At 45.8% G+C, this 19,379-nt stretch overlaps 1 protein-coding gene across 1 annotated transcript in view; it reads right to left on the bottom strand.

Moving 5' to 3' along the window:
• The window catches only part of MAMLD1 (mastermind like domain containing 1), a 117,252-nt gene extending 101,921 nt beyond the window's left edge, over positions 1-15,331 (bottom strand). Inside the window, exon 1 of the mRNA XM_084813699.1 lies at positions 15,017-15,331. Within this exon, the coding sequence (XP_084669825.1) occupies positions 15,017-15,070 (54 nt within the window). The 5' untranslated portion in view covers positions 15,071-15,331. The remainder of the gene's footprint in view (positions 1-15,016) is intronic.
• Between the last annotated feature and the right edge of the window lie 4,048 nt (positions 15,332-19,379).

Genomic DNA, 19,379 nt, shown 5'->3' with positions numbered 1-19,379 from the left:
AATGCAGCTCACTTAGCTAGCAACTTGCCTAAACACTTATGGCCACCAGGGACCTGTTTACACAATCAGTTATCCTAGGTTAACGATGCTTGAACTCACTTCAGCCTCTAATCTGTGTACATGTTTAAGGGGTGAATCAGAGGTTGAGAAGAATGGGAAGAGTCAAGAGACTTGCCAAGATCAAGATCTCAACTCACCTTTGGTCCAACCTGGGATAAAGTGATCATGTAAACATTTAACAGGGCTGATCTCTCTGGTTTCACAATTTCAGAGAAGAAACACCATAACCTGCAGGTGTGAATGACCCAAGATACTGCAACTCAAACATCCTGGAATTCTTTTTTCAGGTGCATGGGGGATTTTATCTTAGGACAGTAGTATTCAAACTGTGTTCTTGGGAATCCTGGGCTTCCTTGGAAGTTTACTAGTCTAGGGGTTTCTCAAGAGAAGCAATGACAGATGAGCATCCTCCAAAGGCAGTTTGCTCACCACCATAGTGTAGAAGCCCTATACACAAGGAGGGGGAGCAGGTGTGAATGCATTAGCTCCACGCTCCTGATCTTCAGCGCCCTCCATGTGCAGTGAGCAACTGTCTGTAGTGGAGAACCTCGGCACAATTTAGAACCCTTCCAGGTGTCTAAATCTCATGGAGAACCTCTGTGGATACAAGAGGCTCTACCCTGCAGACAGTAGCCTGCTGCATATGGAAGGCAACGAGAATGGGGTGCTGGTGGTGGTCATACCCGCTCCCCCTCTTCACATGACGAGTTACACGCTTTCTGAAACCTCAAGAGAGCTTCTATGGGAAACCTATACAGATTCCACAACAGGCAAGTCAATGTACAAAGAGTTTCTTTGTACAGGTAGAAAGTTTGGAAAACCCCACACTTTGAGAAACACCAAAGAGCAAGCCTGTGAATCTTGTTAAGCATTGCTTAATATCAATAAAGGCACACGCAACACATACATACATGGCAGAGGTGATACACTGCACACTATAATTATACAGCTGACTTTCTGGTTCCAGCTTTTAAATTATAACCTAGTGATGTACCTACTCTCCTGAGGAATACAGGAAACACTGCAGTATTTCCAAGAGGAATCCACTTTGTTTAAACATTTAAGATGTTTTGTTAACAGAAAACCTTCTACCTGAATTCAACTGAGAAAAATAAGGCAGAAGAAATGTCTCATATTTATATAAATATTCTCATCCTGCCAAAAAGTCACTGTGATTTGTTGCATTGAAGTCAAGTATTTTCTTGAAGTCAACAGTGTAAAGACTTGATGAAGACAGTTCGCAAGAGCTCATGTATTCCAGCTCAGTCTTCTTTTCAGGTCAACCTAATTCACTTGGGAGGTGTCGGCATTAAGCCCATTTTTATTGATAGGCCAACCATTACCTTAGAATCACGTGGTAAGTTGGATGACTGGGGGGCAGAGTAAAGTCTTAGGTTCAATTTTGCACCACCTGCTCAAAGTCAGAAAAAGGGTCGCAGGGAAAGGGAGATGAACTCTGACAAGTGGGCTTGGCTGAAGCTAAGCTTAGAATGTGGTAAGGAGGAGGATGGGTTCAACAACTGTAAGACGAGGGGTCACAGTTCAATGAAAGTTCCATGCATGAAGCCACAGGCTCATGCCCTGGAATCTCCAGTTAAAAAGGTGCTACTCCAAGATAGGATACACAGACTTAGACCGACCAGTTGCCTAACCTAATATAAGGTAGCTTCTTCTATTTTTATTCTGTTGTCTCAACTGTTAAGGTACATACATGGACATTTGTGTGCACACTGGATGGGGGAGGGGAAGAATGAGCATGAGCAAGGAACAGCCAGTCCACCAACCTTCTGCTTTTCAGTCCACTCTTGACAGTAGTAATCCAGACAGGGTTTTTTTGAAGCAAAAACTCTGATCTTGCAGGATAAGCCCACTGCAGAAAACTCTTAACTGTAGTTGGCTGTCTTAATCGTGGTTAGGATCTCAGACATAAAGCTCTGGAAAGGCTTGCTAAGTTAATGACTTTGCCCTGGCCTTAGGTCATGTACAGGGAGAGACACAGCTGTGAGACCAGCTTGTCACTTGCAAGCAGAGAGGCTAGAAATACAGGGCAACTGCTTCAAACTTGGGTTAAGCGTTCAGACATAACATTTAACAACACTTAAGAAAAACAAACCCCAGTTCAGTTATTAGAAGTACTGCAATTTTTTAAAAGGTGCAGAAATCAGTCCCTTCTCTTCTGTCAGACTTGCCTTGTACATCAAGGTAAGAGACATACAGATCGAGAGCTGAACAATGCTTAGTTGCCCCACTGTGCCTCAACCCAAGAGAGGCAAACACCCTCCCCCTGCAGAGGTAATCCCCACCATGTCTGCAACAGACTGAACCTCCAGCTGTCTCTTTTCAAACTGAAAAGCGCAAGGGATGGCAGAGCTGAGGTCAGCAAGCAGATTTTAAAAGACAAGGAGAAAGAAAGGGCTGCCTCCAACATGGCAGCATGCATTTATGATTCTGCATAGTGCTGAAATATCAGATCACCAAATCATTAACACTCCAGGATATGCCCAAAGAAGCGTTTGGATAAACACCACTTTATCAGTCAGGCTGCCAAGCCTTTTGCATGGTACACTCTGGCAAAGAGAACATCAAGAACTTGAAATGAACCCTCAGAAGTACCAGATTTATCACTGATTGGTGACAGAAGTCTATTTGTTGATGAAATGCAAAAGCCTAGACAGCTTGTTAAGTAAATGTGCAGTACCTTTTTCACTAGCCCAACTAACGTAAAAACAAAACAAAACACCAAAAGACTGCTGTGGCTGTGTAAATTTGATATTGCCTCTGCAAGCTACTTTGAGATAATCATAGGGATTGTACTGTACTGGTGGGAAAGAACCATGTAAGTGCCCCAGCTCTCCACCCACCAAACAATCTCATCAGCAGCTCAAGTGTCTCAGTAATGGTTGTGCAGCAGCTGGAGAGCTGGATTTGGAACACAGGGGACTGTAGTTCAAAACCCGAGTCAGCTGCGAGAGTTGCCAAGTTGAAGCTGGGCAAGCTACCGTCTCCCAGCCCAGCCCACTTCAAGATGACCCATATTTAGTCCTGGAGTACCTTGATTCTGAATCAGACCTGGCCCAGTTCGGACGGAATAATAAGCCAGGTTTCTCAGGAACCCCGGCTTATGCTTCGGCAGCATGTAGGTACACACTACCCTATCACTCCCACTGGGCTTCTACTGCAAGTGGGAGTGGCTAAACAAACCATGGACCTTCTGTCCGAGGACTGTTTATCATTAACATGAGAACTGGGAACTCTGGCTTGGCTTATGACTCTGGTGCATTTGGGAACAGACAACAACAAACTATAGCTTACGACTCGGACTTGTCTGGGTAAGGTTCATGGTTTGTTAAGCTGCTCCTGCTCGTGGGAGGAGCCAAGAAGGAGCAATAGGGGAGTATGCACCAGCCCACTGATTGTAAACAATAAGCCATGACTCCCTGGAACCCTGATGTATTGTTACATCTGAACCGGGCTGTGTTTTTGCATGCGGTTTTTAAAAAAATCTGGCTGCCATATAATATGCTTATTTGCTGTCCCGCATTATTGCTGGCTGATGGTCATTTTTGTAAAGGAGAATTTGAGCAAAATATAGTTAAGCGAATTCAATTAATCCAAGATTTTCTCTCGTTATTTCAGAGCTCTGCAAATCTCCACAGGACAGACAAAGCAGCTATGCAGAGTTGCCCCCTCCCCCTCTTTTTAAAATGTTGATCTGGCAATCAAGTTGCATACTATCGGATCAAAGCCGCGCACAGAGTCAACATATTCAACATTTACTCCAGCAGCTGCTGAATTACTGCTTGGACAAGCAGGGCTGGCTCGTGACATTTTGTCACACCCAGTGTCTGTGCTGTGCCTTCCAGGATCCTGTGCAATGTAGCAGAAGACTGTAGAGACCAACTTTTGGATTGCACACTATGGAAGGGTTGCCCTCCTCCCCCCACCCCCTTTTGTGGCACATTTCTAGACTGCTGTCTGCTTCGCTGGCAAGGTAAAAGTACTGTTGTTCCTAACACTCACAGCCAGGCCAATACTGAAAGCGTCACTTTTAACAGCTGTGGAACTTGCAAGGAGAAACCCAAGTTCTGCTGTGGTGTTCTCCAACTTCTACAAATGGGTAGCTTGATCCACAGAAAAGGGACACATCAGCGCTACATGGATAAACCACTACCAACTCCTGGCTTCCCTGGATCAGTGTGCGTTGCATGGCAATGCCCATGCAGTTCTGTAGATTATTTAGCATTATCCAGCAGTGACAGCCTTCTTAAGAGGAAGGGCATCAAGGGACAAGCTAGGTTGGGAGAAAGAATCCCTTGCATCTCCTGCTGTAGATGGCACCAGTTCTAATACTACCCTGAGCAGGCTGAGACACTCATTGTTTAGCAGGTCCAACCAGACAGGGAGTTGGAATTTATCACGCTTTCCACACCACCCTTCCCAACCTCAGTAGTCTTTTACAGGCCCTTCCACCCACCCCCTAACTTTCCCCCAAGTGAACGTGCCAAACTCTGGTCTGCTTAAACTCCCATCTACTTGGATAAAAACAAAAACATTTGAAATTTGAGACAAATCAATGGTCCCTGGCTGGACCATGGCTTACAAAAAAACAACTAAGACCACTCCTGTACCCTGCGAACAAAAATACAAGCCCCAAACACGCATCAATATGGGACTGATTGCTTTTCAAGTCCCACCAATCAATGTATGAGCAGTTCTGAAGGGACATAAAGCAACATCAGTCCAATGTGGCCCAACAGTTAGATGCAAAGACGATGTTTAGAACTTCCACAGAATTGTCCCATTTGAAATTCCCATTTTTCTCACACTACAATGAAGACTGCAAAACTCACACACCCAGCGCACATGCGCGCGCACACACACACACACACACACACACTATTTTGCTTCAAGCAATTTTATTTTTAGACAGGGCTGTTTCTTCATGACAGTACTCAAGCATCATCCACCCATTCAGAAAAACCCAAGATCCTTTTCGAAGTCCACAGCAGCTCTCCACCCAAACTACTAACAAGTAAAAAATGATGCTGCATGACTTTTGGACTCAACATCTGAAATATTTTGAGACGCTCAAGGACACAATCTACCAGGAAGTTCTCTTGTGCAAGCCCCAGTGAAATAAATTGTATTAATTTAAAATGGAACTTGTACAGGAGAACTTCCCAGTAACCTGGGCTCCAAACGTTCTTTAAAAAACATTAAAAACATACACATGGGGAAAAAAAGCCACCTTACAGTTGACTGGTGCTACCTAGGTTACCCGTCAATGGCACTGAAGCGGGTATATTATTAAGAGAGGGGTATGACGGAAATTGGTTGCATTGTGCTGATCCACAGTAACTAACTCCTGTTCGTCCATCATTTATCTCTTTCACCGACGACATATGGGTTTGTCTATTCACACTCTCAGCATTCTATCTGCTCCAACAAACACCCAGCGTTTTCTGCTTGGATAAGGAGATTTTTTAGTTACATCCATTATGTGCGTATCAACATTTATGGCACTGAGATAATTGCCCAAGAGCTCAGGGGGATAAAAGCTCCCTCTTTATAACATAACCCCCCTTTAAAAAAAAATCAATATTGATATAAAATAGTTTGACGCACAGCCCTGAACACACAAATCCTTCAATTTGAAATACATTTTTTAAAGTAGCTGGCCATACTGGAAAACTGGGCAGCAAAGCTTACTAATGAATAACGATTGGATACTGCTCTCCCTATGGTAAGGGAAAAGGGGAAAATTAGCAACATACAATATTAATCATTCCTTAAATAAGCAAATGGCAAATCTGTCAGGTATAAAGAAGAGCCTTTGGAAGGATACCATGTTCTCATTTGAACAGATTTAACTACTGATCAGGTGACCAAATCAGATAGCAATAAATTGTAACTTATAAACACCTTGACCTGCATCATTAGCAACTCTCAAGAGGCAGGAGAGGAAACAATGAAAATGTTTGGATCCAGTCATTCCTTTCAAATTCCTCCTCTGCCATTCTTTTGTCATTCCAAGTGAGAAAAAATTGTTTCCAAACATCTAGTATTGCAATAGTAGATGCTTGAGGAATATCGAGTGTCCACCAGGATGGATAAAAAGGTGAATTCTATTCCTACATGTGTTCATAGCAGAGGCTCACTGGTTCTTTCAGACACAAAGGAACTGGGTTTGGAGACCTCAGACTTTCAGTACTAGTATAAAATTTAGAATTCCGAAGTGTCTGCTTTCCTATGCCAAACCGTAAGATATTTTTGTACAACGTTTCCCCAGCTCAAAACCAGAGACTAGATTTTTATTTCAGAACCTCCATTTATCAGACTTCTCTGTGGATATCTCAGTCTGCCGGAACAGTTAATGTATTGTTCCCCAAATGTGCTCATTTAAATAGAAGAGGTTTTGGAGTTTTTTTGAGCTAATGATTGCTTCCAGCAGCATAGTAACCTCTTTACAAGAAGCCAGTCCAAAAGACAGCAGCCACACTCGGGATGAATGTGAGTACTTGCAGAAGCAACACCTTCAGCCATTGATTCTACGCAACAGGACCACCACCTCCTCACAGGCTCATAAAAAGTTTACAAAGTGGATACACAGTTCCTTTTCCTGACGCCATCACAGATTTTTTAAAAAATGGTTGCAGAACATATTACAATACGAGTAACGAGAAACAGCAGAACCTGCTTAGGACATTTTTGTGGCCAAGTCAGAAAAAAAATCAGAGCCCCCTTTTCTCCTCTTCTAATTTTAACAGGGTCAAAATTCAGTAGGCGAAGAGTTCTCTAGCCCTACTGAATCCTGGTGGACTTCATCCTACTACGCCAGGGGTGTTTCACCTCTTTCAACCCAAGGGCCAAATGCCATTTCAGTAAAGCTTTAGGGGGCAACATTCCAGTGGTGGGCAGAGCAAAAAGGGTGGGGTCAAAGCAAAGGGGGTGTGGCCAAAATACAAGCTTATTTTAGCTTAAAGTTGTTTCTGTCAGTCACTAAGGCTTTTCAACCTTTTAGAATGGGAAAAGATACTACACAAAAGACAGAAAACCACCAAACAATTGGTGGATGGGGGATAGGAGGTGGCAGCGGAGGCTGGTGGCAGTGGAGGCTTGGATAGCTCCGTTAGAGTGCTGACTGAAACCTGGAGTGCATTCACCACCCCACTGAGTCACCAGCTTCCACTGGGGCTGGGGTACACAAATGAGGTGTGGCCATTTGGGGAACCCTGGAGGGCCAGATTATGACCCCAGGAGGATTGGATTTGGTCCCCAGACCTGAGGCATCCCAAGCCTCCCACCTGAGGGGCTGACCTCATCCTGCCTGATATATAATTGCCCTCCCCTAGCCCCAAGGTGATGCAGGAAAAAGTGACAGAGAAGAATCCCAGGATCTGAAATATATGGAAGCACAAGAATATTCCCTGAAGTTCTCAGAGGCTGAATGCAACTTTAAATCAACTAAATAAAAGTAAAGTGGGACATATTTTGCCTAACCTAGAGACTGGTGTTTGCCAGCGTCCATAAGTTACAGAATGGATAGCAGTTTGGTTCTAGCAACAGCTGGTTAAACCTAACTCTGATAAAACATGAACTGAGTGATCTTCACAACTCTACATGGGATGGGAAAAGGAGCAACGGGATTCAGGTACCAAAGCACAGGTTCCAGCCTATTGTGCACTACTTGTTCCTAACCATACTTGCCATCCTGAACATATTACCCAATGAAGTATAGATGCAATGGAAAGTTGGATGGAGAAGTTCAGATGCCATTCTTACATTTGACAGAACAGGCTACTGCTTACGACAGTTGATGCCATATTGAACCAATTAGTCTCTAAGGTGTCACATATATTTTCCTGTCTTTCTGCTACAGGCCAGTAGAAAAATTATCCTGCATTTTGTTTCTAGAATGCCAGAGAATAGTTTGATTTTCCTTTTCAAATTGAACATTATCATTTGGCAGCATTTTTTAAAAAAAATTTAGAAGGTAAATGCAAATTCTGCTTTGAGTTGCACATGAAAGAGCCTTCCCCTTACTGGAGAGAAGATGTTAACTTCACCTAACAGAAAATACACTGCTTTATATTTGTTTTTCATTCCCGAGCAACAGACTACTTCCTGGTTGAGTTTAAAAGCTTTGTGACGTTCCCTTTTCAGCCCACACAACTGTGTCACCATCAACGTCAGCGGCAGGAAAACATTAACATCGCCCTTTGCTAATGCTTTCCTAACATGGAATTTCCTTGTCACTTTTTCTCCTCTCTTCTTCCAACCAGAAGCATCTTTTCCTAAATTGTTTTTCCCCCTCCCCACAACATATGGAGAACTGAAAAGGATCACTGCCAAAACTGTAACAATTTTGGCTTCCTTTCTGCTCTTGCCTGCCTCTCGCTTCATAAGTACTCTCAAGTGTTTGAGCAATCGCCTTCTCAAGGCATGTACACGCTGCTGCATGCCTCAAGTTATACCATCACATGTCCTGGGATGTGTGTTGCATCTAGGAAAAGTGAACGAGAGAGAAGGCAGGTGGCAACACACCTCCCTCATGGGTGTGGGTGTGTGGCGGGGTCCTTATAGGAAGCACAGAGTATAAAGATTAGCTTATCCCCAGAAAAGAGTAAGGTTTGTTTGCCTGTCAAGGTCAAGATTTTTTCCCTCTTACACAAAATGTATCTGTCTTACAACCATTCAAATCCACACCAGTTTTAATTATTTGCTACCTAACTGCCATGGTACATTTGTAACCACCTCTTCCATAAAGATGTATAAATCACAGACCAACCCAGACCAAAATGTCTGGGGGCGTGCAGTGTGCAAACAAGTGCTCTGGGGAAAGGGAAGAATGCCAACCACCAGCAGAAATGCAATACACAACACCATTACATCTTCCTCCTATTGAGAACTCTCTTTAGTATGCAAACTACAGAGCACCTAGAGCTGTGGGTGGGGGTGGGTGGGGAGATGTTTCTTTAAGGGAAGAGCTGATTAGCTGCTCTTGCTGGCAATAAACAGCTGGTCAGTCGGGCAGGTTCAAGGCCATTTCAGCGCTCTCTCTTATGGAGGCACCATATGTTCCATCTCTCACATCAGCAGCTTTAGTTTCCAATAATCTTGCTCCAGAAGGGTAGCACAAAGAAAGGGAGAGGAGAAAGGAGGAGGGACACGGGAGAGACAGGAGGGAGCCCATGTTTTGCACTTGATTTGTTATTTGCTCACATTATGTTTAGTGACACGTAGTGGAGCTCACGCACACATACACAGGTGTTCCTTCTAACTTCATGTGATGCAAGGAATAACAAGGAAGCCTCCAGGTAACAGAGCCTTCAGGGTTATCCCATTTGCTGTGTACTCAACACAGAGTCAGCATGGCCCCATGGACAAACAGTTGGGGTTGGAGACCTGGAGGATTAAGTCCTGGCTCAACCATGAGTTCATTTGGATGATTTTGAGTCAAAGAGGTGGCAACGCGGCCAGGCTTAGGGTTGTTGTAAGAAAGGAACAGGATAGAGGTCATATAGCATTTTGAACATCAGAAGCACTCTACTGAGCCAAAGTTCGCTCCATGTCTGGGCAGGGCAATATCCCCACTTATCCAGACTTCTGGTTAGACCATACAGGACATGAGTTAAATGAGAGCAGTAGATCCGTTATTGTCCCTTAGTAGTATATTAGGAGAAGTCAACAGACATTGCCCATTCGAGTAACCAAGAGGCACCATGCCATCCATACATCTGAAAGCCCACTTGCACATTATGGCTGGCATATGGAGGCTGCTTCCAATTGCTCCAAGAGACAACTGTTGCTGCATGACTCATGTTTAGCAGGTCCCTGTACAGAGGGTGAGAATTTCATATCACTGCAAGCTTCACTGTACAGCTGTTTGCAGAGGCTTAATGAAAATGGTCTGATCCCCAAAATGAACCTCTCACTACACATGAACTGCTCATCACTGGAAGTGATTTTCAATGGCTTCCACATGGCAGGCATGTTGTGTACAAGCTACATCACATGACCTTCCCAAAGTGGTAACACAACCATTAGCTGTGGCCGCTGCCACCCTTGGTAAACTCTCCCCAACGTGCTTCTTGACATCTGCCAAGGCTCTAGAACAATCCACCTTCGAAACATTTTCCCAGAAGAGGCAGAGACACACTGGAGCATTCTCAGGGTTTGTTACCATTTCAAGAGGAGTCAGCTCATGGTGGCTTCCCCCTGTCAATATGATTGTACGACTTGGTCAAATGAGAACACACTTTTGTTTTACTTAACTTTTTCCTTATTCTGCCAGCAACTCTTAGATGATGCTCCTTCTTGTGAGATACAACAAGGCACTTGTGCCATCACCAGATTTAAATTTAGTTTAAAGGTGAACCTGCCTTAGAAAATATGCACACACACAAAAGTTCTCAAAATGCTCAGTTATATGGACAGTACCAAATGCTACACCTTTTTGTAACTTGAAATGAATCCTAGAACATGCACAGCCATACATACATAGCATCACTTGTAACCTACTAGGAATGCTTCAGTATGAGTCTACAGTTCCAAAGGACATATACAAGTGCTTAAATGTCCTTCTCATTTAATCAGGATTCCGGGTAGTGGTCCATAAGGGGCTTGTAAATTTCCTTCCATCAGCAAGACTCTCCAATCCAAGCCCTTTTAGGGCTTACCGGTCAGTTTCTTCTCCAAGCAAGGGACCTCCAAAATTGACATGCATTAGGAATTAACCAGGCATTACAGACCTAAACATAGAAACACTAGAGAATTATATAATAGGAAAATAATGTATTTCTCTACAAGTTGTTCTATTTAATTCCTTGATAATTGAAAAGGCCAGGTTTTCAGGCAACAGCTAATCAGACCATTTCAATATTCAGAATCTCCTACACAAGGACAGATCTGGGGGCAGGGGCGGGGACAAGGAGATCTCTCCAGCCAGTATTACGTGATGTGTGCTTAGCTTCAAGCCCCACTCCACTTCTTATGACTCCACAGATAGCAAGCTCAATTAAACATTTTAGGAAATGGTTTACAGTGAAGTGCAGCCCATCGGCCATGTCAGCAGGGACAATAGGAGCCATAGTTCAACACAGCTGGAGGGCACCAGGTTGGGGAAGGTTGATGCAGCATGTCATACTAGAAATAGGGAGGCGAGGCTCAAATCTCCATTCAGCCAGTAAGCTCACAGGGTGACTTTGGGCCAGTCACTTATCTCTTAGCCTAAACTACCTTACAGGGTTGTTGTGAGTATAAATGGAGATGGTGTAAGGTGGAGGACAAGAAGAGACTCATGTATGTTGCCCAGAGCTCCTTGGAAGAAGAGGTGGATAAAATTGAAATAAACTAATACAATGTATTGGGGTGGGGGGTGTTGTTTTGGTAGGGGACTGCATTGAATGCAATACAGGAGTTTTTCAGGTCTTCTGTACAGTCCCCTCCCAGGTGGAGTTTTTGCTCAGTAGGGTGTGGTCAGTAGTTTTTGGCTGGACTGAATAAATTCTGTGGTCCGATGTGTGTAGCTCACATCCCCTGTCCCTCCCCCCCAATTACTGTCAGCAGAGGAAGGAAGACAACAATTGGTTCCTGGCCTTACTCTATGGGGGGGGGGGGAGAACTACACAGAGTCCTACAACCTTAAGTCAACCTTGCATGAGATGGGGGAACTATCTACCAGAAAGTTTCAATCACCTGGCTTAATTTGAACAAACAACTCACCAGGGCTGGAATCCATTTTTAACATCAGGGTTTTGTCCTGAATGTGTAAAGCAGTAACAGAGAAGAGAGTGCCCTTTGGGCATATGCAGAATGATGCTGCCTCACCAGTGAGTAACCTCAACCAACTGCCCCACAGAAGAGCCTTCCCCAACCTGGATCCCTCCAGAGGTTTTGGACTACAACTCCTATTACCACTGATCATCAACTATGCTGGCTAGGGCTTATGGGAGTTGTAGTCCAACACATATTGAAAGACCTAGGTTAGGGAGAAGTCTGCTCTTGAGCAAATGAGCCCAAGACTGCATCTCTGGTTATCCTTGCTTCTCTCTCCTGTCGAAATTTCGATTGTTCTTTGGGACAGAGACATGTCTATATAGCATGCACCATTCTGTGTACAGCACCATACATGTTGGTGTTGCTGCATTAAATAATGACTTCCAGAAAGACTTGAGCACCAGGCCTTCATTTTTTATATCCAGAACTGTCTTGATACCAGAGGGATAAAAGCCTAAACCTGTTTATGGCATGAACATTTTGAACTGCAGATAAGTAGGTAGGCAAGCCAGCCAGCCCAGCACTTGCATATACCAGCCTGAGCACAGAGCACATCTACCAGACACACGAGGGAAGAATGGCATTATTAGGCCACCCTTGCAGATTTCATAGGCAGAAGGAACACCAAAACATATGGGGCTTCATATCAGAGGTCATGTTTCACCTCTCTTGGGAAAGGAGAGGATCTTCTGGGTAGCATCTTTGTAAAGCTAGAAAGACTCTTGCCTTATTTGCAATTAGCAAAGAAGGGAAGAGGAATGGGGGGGGAATACAGCCCCTCAAGAGCCTTTGCAAATTGCAGAGAGGGGAAACACGGAGCTAGCAGATCATGCTAGATGGCAACAGAGACTCCCCTGCAACCTATTAATCTCCTGTTACAAACGCCAGGATCTTTTGCAGACACTGTGCCTTCACCCCTCCCCTTCTCCATTCCCGGCTTCAGCCTGCTGGGAGGAAAATAAGAAAGAAAGCAGCTTTTAAATTTATTATTCCAGGAAGAAGGAGGACTCTGAAAAGAAAGCACTAGCTGGTTTCTTCCAAGGGAAACTGCCATCCTCCTCCCCCCACCAGCAGGAATACTCCCCCCTTAATCACCCTGGTTACAGAACCACCACCCTCAAACACACACACACACACACACACACACAACCTCCTCCCCCTTTAGTACACCCATAACAAAAGCAATGCTGTACAGCTTGGGAATATAAGCGTAACTAGCAGCTAAAGGCCACCCAAACAAATCCTCCCCCCACCACTTCCCCAGCAGTCTCACTGGGGGGTGGTGGAGGTCCCAGCAACCAGGGTGGCAAATTAATTTAGAGCGTGGGGGGGTCAAAAACAGTAAGGGAGGAAGAGAGATCCTAATAATTAATCAGCCAAACACAGCATCGACAGCCTCCTCCTCCTCTGGGTTAAACAAGGGAGACAGCTGGAGAAGCCCAGTCAACAACAAGCAGCTTGTTTACCCCGCAAAGTGGCTCCTTCCACCTCATCTCTTAATCATAGGGTGAGAAATCAAAATACTTTTTTCTTTCTTTCTTTTTTTTTTAAGAAGTGAGTCAGCATTGGTGGATTTAAAAAAAACCCAACAAGGAAGAACTCACCACAAGGCAAGAAAGATACAGCCGGAGTTTGGACTAATTCGTGTTTGAAAAGCTGGAAGCCAGCTTTCCAGTCACGCACAACTCTTTTGGTTAGGCTGAATGCATTTTACAGCAGCAGCAGCCCCCCACTCCCCAATATTGCTATGTCAGGCTCGTGTTCATCAGGCCTTTTTTTTTATTAATATAGTTCTATTAAGGTACATGACAGTTTACAGAGAAGCATAAGAAAAAAACAGAGGCCCCTGCCCCAATTAGCTTACAGGACGAATTTTGACAAAAGGAAGGATGAAAGAAACCGTTCATGTCTGTAAGAATGCCTCTTCCCCTCACTTTCTGAAAAAGGTGTTTGTAGACTTTGTCTACATTTCTTTCGGAGCGAGAGCACCACCTAGACTTTCTAGGTACCCACCATCAGGTGTTTCTTCAGCATCACTCTACAAGAGACATCCCCCCCCCCGTTTTGTTCATGCTTGTCTGTTTGATCTAAGTTTACAGACGAGCCCCCCCCCCCCGGTAATTAGGCTAAAACAAGCCTTCCTGTAGGGCTCTGTTTATACTGGGATACCACAACAGCTTCTAGGACACAGCGTATTGGACGATTTCTAATCCTATTAAGTCTTCTGTGCAGTCAGCATTTAATCTAGGATATTTAAAAAAAAAAAAAATCAAGACAGCAGCGACTTCCTTTCCAGACTTGATTTCGAGACACATTTTTCATGTCGAAACGAGAATCCTGCTAATACATTATATATCTAAACCCTCCATCATTACAATAAAAGTATCATTTTGCATTCATCACCGCAGCTTCTTGCCAGGGACCCAGGGGCGGCCGGGCGGGCGGAGGGGGCAGTTTGTCTTCATTTGCAAACTGCTGGTCCTACCAAAGCGCTGAGTGGCGGGGGGCGGCGGCGAGGGAGGGAGGGAGGGAGGAGATGTGTGGGTCCAGCACACTGTGTTTGCCTAAGGAACAAAACTATTCCGGGATTGTGGCAGGCGAGCACACAGATGGGAGACGAAAACGGCGCGCGCGCGCGTCTCCCTCGTTCTCCCCCTGCCAGAGGCAGCTGCTTCCCAGCCAGGCGCACAGCGAAGGGGCTGCACTTTTGTCTGCCTACCTTAAACCCGATCTTCTTCCACAACCACGCCAGCCTGTCCTACTTCTCCCCCGCCTCCTTCCTTCCTTCCTTCCTTCCTTCCTAGAAGCCACACGATGGCAAGATATCACCTCCATCTACCACCATTTTAAACACACGAGAGAGAGAGAGAGAGAGAGAGAAGCCCAAAGCAAGAAACTGGCCGCGCTTGAAACAGACGCGAGACGCCCGGAACAAACAACAGGGAGAAGCCCACGGCGCGCGCAGTCTTCGAAGTCGTCGCCGTCCAAACGCGGAAGCCCCCCTCGGCCCCGGGCGCCTTTGGGACGTACGATAAAACTCAGCCCGGAACGGGGCGCGGGCGCAGCGCAGTCGCCCATCCCAGCCAGGAACTTCGTCCCCAAAGCAGCCTCCCCCGGGGACCACCGTGCCAAGAAGCCCGCTCCGGAACGACGCGGTTCTCCCTCCCTCCCGACTTACGGAAATATGCGGCTCCATGCGTGGTGCTTCTACCCGCGGGGAAACCAGAAGCATCTTGGACTGGCGACCCACCAGCTTTTTACATCCAGTTTGGCTGTCTCGGGCAAAGCCTCGCCGCGCGCGCAGGGAAGGCAGCGACAGCGAGCCGCGGCGCTCGGCGTCCTCTCCGCCGCCCTGCCCTGCCTTGCCCTGCCCTGCCCTCCTTTCAGGTCCCCGACGAGTTCATCCCGGCGCTGCAGTTCGCCAATGATTCACCGCCTGCCTCAGCTCGCGCACTACGCCTCCCTCGGCCCGCAGCCTCCTCGCTCGGAAGGTGGAGTTTGCGGGCTTTAAGCTACTGATAGGGCACATCTGACTGCTGTGTCACTCGCGGGGAGGAGACACGCTCCCCCCCCCTCGCACACGCCGCCCAGCGCCAGCCTTAAAGGGGCAGGAGCACATCCTGGTGCCACCTTGGGGGGGAAGGCGCGACGCCCGGGGAGCCTTCGCCCGGCACCTTTAACGCGCAAAGAGCCGATTGACCCGGCTGGGAGGGCTGTTGCTTCGGCTGCCGAGGTTCGGAGAGAGTTCCCACCTCCCCGCCTTCCTTCTTTTCGTTTGTGGAAAACTTGCCCTGTTCCTGTGCTTCCCACACGCAGCCGGGCTCCCAGAAATGTCACGGGCGGCGCTTTCCCGGGCATCTCATTCCCCCGCCCCGAGCGGGGAGAGAAAAGGAGGAAGAAGAAGAGCCCTTCCCCTCTTTCATTTCTGGCGTGCCAAACTGCTTGATGCGAAAGGCACAGGAGCAGGGTTCCCCCCCAAAGGTGGCAACTGCATTTACTCGAGGTGACCACACGATTGAAACCCAACCCACCCAAAGCTCAAAACATCCATCCCCATAATATTAGAGCGATTTTTTTTACAAATGAGACGGAGCGCTCCCTTCTCTCCCAATGGAAGACTGTAAATCGCTGGAGGAGGAGTTGGGTGTGGGCAGCCACTTTCTCGGCTAGGGTGAGAAACCGACTCCTCGCAAAACGCAGGCAAGGGCCAACTTCGCTCGCCGCCGCGGCCGCCGCCCCCTCGCCGAGGTGAATCCAGGTTACCAACCAGACAAGCTGGTACAGTGTGTCCTTTTGCCTCCTGCTGCGGTGCCTAGATATTTCTGCAAGCTGCTGCCAAAAACTCTGGGTGCTTTTTATGCTTGCAAAACACGCTTGTAACCAAGTCTGACTTCTGAATGGAAGGCTGGACGGGCAGGCCGCGAGAGCGACCAGAGGGCCGGGCATGGCTGCACCTTGAAATCGCCTCCCTGGAATAGCAGAATTTTCCTCTGAAGACTGCAGGCCGCTGTCACGCCCTGTGAGCGCACCCACCCAGGACATTAGTAACAGTGCAATCCTATACATGTCTACACACAAGCGCAGCCCACTGAATTCAATAACGTTGCCTAGGAATAAGTCCCACTGAACTCAATGAGGTTTAACATAACATAAGAAGAGCCCTGCTGGATCAGTCCAAGGGGCCATCTAGTCCAGCATTCTGTTCACACAGTGCCCAAACAGCTGTCAACCAGGAACCCACGAGCAGGACAGGAGTGCAACAGCACCCTCCCGCCCATGTTCCCCAGCAACTGGTGTACATAGGCTCACTGCCTCTGGGTCTGGAGGTAGCACGTAGCCATCAAGACTAGCCTTCTCCTCTAGGAATTTGTTCAACCCCCTTTTAAAGCCATCCAAATTGGTGGCCATCACTACATCCTGTGGTAGCAGATTCCATAGTTTAACTATGTGCTATGTGAAATCCTTCCTTTTATCTGTCCTGAATCTCCCACCAATCACCTTCATGGGATGACCCCAGTATTTTGAGAAAAGGAGAAAAATGTCTCCCTGTCCACATTCTCCACACCATGCATAATTTTGTTCACCTCTATCATGTCTCCCCTTATCCTCCTTTTTCCAGGCTAAACAATCCCAGCTGTTGTAACCTTCTCTCATAGGGGAGATGGTGCAACCCCTTGATCATTTTAGTTGCCCTTTTCTGCACTTTTTCCAGCGTGACAATATCTTTTTTTTATGTATGGTGACCAGAACTGGACACAGTATTCCAAGTGTGGACACACCATAGATGTGTATAAGGGCAGTGTGATATTGATAGTTTTATTCTCAATTCCTTTTCTAATTATGCCTAACATAGAGTTTGCCTTTTTTTAAAGTGGCCACACACTGGGTTTATTTATTTATTTCATTTCTATACCGCCCAATAGCCGAAGCTCTCTGGGCGGTTCACAGAAACTAAAACCAAACAACACACAATAAAACAATTTAAAATATATAGAACATTAAAACCACAATATAACAATACAACCACAATAAAACCTAGCAGCAGTACAGGAGTTTAAAATACCGATTTAAAACAGCAAAGATAAAAATTTAGAAAGCATCTAAATCTTCATCTTCATTGAGCTGTCCACCACAACCCCAAGATCTCTTCCTTGGTCGGTCAAGACTAGCTCAGATCCCATCAGGTTATATTTGAAGATGGGATTTTTTGCCCCAGTGTGCATCACTTTACACTTGCTTACACTGAACCGTATTTGCGATTTAGATGCCCATTCTCCCAGTTTGGAGAGATCCTTTTGGAGCTCTTCACAATCCCTTTTTGTTTTAACCACCCTAAATAATTTGGTGTCATCTGCAAACTTGGCCACTTCACTGTTCACTCCTAATTCCAGATAATTTATGAACAGGTTGAGAAGCAGTGATCCAAATACAGATCCCTGCGGGACCTCACTATTTACTTCCCTCCATCGGGAGAATTTACCATTTATTCCTACTCTCTGCTTTCTGTTCTTTAACCAGTTACTGATCCATAAGAGGACCTGTCTTCTTATTCCATGACTGCTAAGTTTACTCAGGAGTCTTTGGTGAGGGACTTTGTCAAAAGCCTTTTGGAAGTCCAAGTAAACAATGTCTACCGGATCACCCCTGTCTACATGTTTATTGACACTCTCAAAGAACTCTAAAAGGTTAGTGAGACAGGACTTACCTTTGTGGAAGCCGTGTGGATTCTTTTTTCAGCAGGGCTTGTCCTTCTATATGCTTACTAATTTTATCTTTAATACAACCAATTTATCCAGAACAGACATTAAGCTAAGCTCAGTTTACTTCTGAGTAGACATATGTAGGACTGCACTATTTCGCTGCCTGCCTAAGGGCATATTAGCAACATCACTGCCTTTCTTTTAAACTGGTGATCTAAACTGACTTCACTGATATACTAAGGTTACCACCTGGTTTCCTGGTAGGATGCTTATGCCGTGAACAGCACAGAACGATTGCACCTTGAGTGAGTTTAAAATGTGAAACTCTGCATATGTGTGGAACCTTCTAAAAAACATTGCTCTAGCATCAGGGATGTGTGCAGTGTGGAAGATATACCTGCCATTTGAAGTGAAGTGATGCATTTTAAGATATAAAGGGGGCTATAATACATTTACGTCCAGCATCCAAAACTGCTTAACAACACCATTGTAAGCTAGTGCCTGCTTATGCAGAGAGAGGTGCCCAGCCAATTACTGCACTTTGCCATTGTAGGACTGAGCCTCCTGGCAAAGGGGAGGACAGGTGCACTGGCTGCTGACATGTTCGATGGAGTGCAGAGGCCATCTTTACCTGTTGCTTCTTCCAAGTTGGCCCAGGCCTCTTACCTAGGTCAGGGGGAAAGAAGTGGTACTGCAGCAAAAAGGGATGTGAGTAGTAATGTCTGGACTAGGGGCAAGATAATATGTGAGTGTGTAGCGTGGCTTGGCTTGGCTTAACTTGCTAGAATTTCTGGATCGCCTTGGCTCTGAAAGCAACTTTCTGGACTGCACCTGCTGGTTGCATGATCCATGGGGCCAGGCTCTGGTGGGTGTATAGTCCTCCTTGACAGCAGGGGTTTGCACTTGCTAAAGAAAGGTGAACAGATGTGAAGAAGCATAGGGAGCGCTTCTTCTTTTGTGTTCAAAAGCCACAGACTGTTTTGTGGCATCCTGAAAACTCACAAATTTATTGTAGCATAATAAGCTTTCGTCAACTGGCCTCAAGTGTCGAAATAACTGATTTCACAGTCCATTTCTACCAAAAAGGCCTTTCCTCGAGTCACCACCACTTGCACTTCCAATGGTAGCAGTGGATTCCAGATCATTTATTAACAAGATGAAAAGCATTGATCCCAATACAGATCCCTGTGAGACCCCACTATTTACTTCCCTCCACTGGGAGAATTTACCATTTATTCCTACTCTCTGCTTTCTGTTCTTTAACCAGTTACTGATCCATAAGAGGACCTGTCTTCTTATTCCATGACTGCTAAGCTTGCTCAGGTGAGGGATGTTGTCAAA

The sequence above is a fragment of the Heloderma suspectum genome, chromosome 9, assembly GCF_057233095.1.
Source record: "Heloderma suspectum isolate Gila_16-S chromosome 9, 16-S_ref, whole genome shotgun sequence".
Classification (NCBI taxonomy): Eukaryota; Metazoa; Chordata; class Lepidosauria; order Squamata; family Helodermatidae; genus Heloderma; species Heloderma suspectum.
This window is presented reverse-complemented; position numbering and strand designations above follow the sequence as displayed.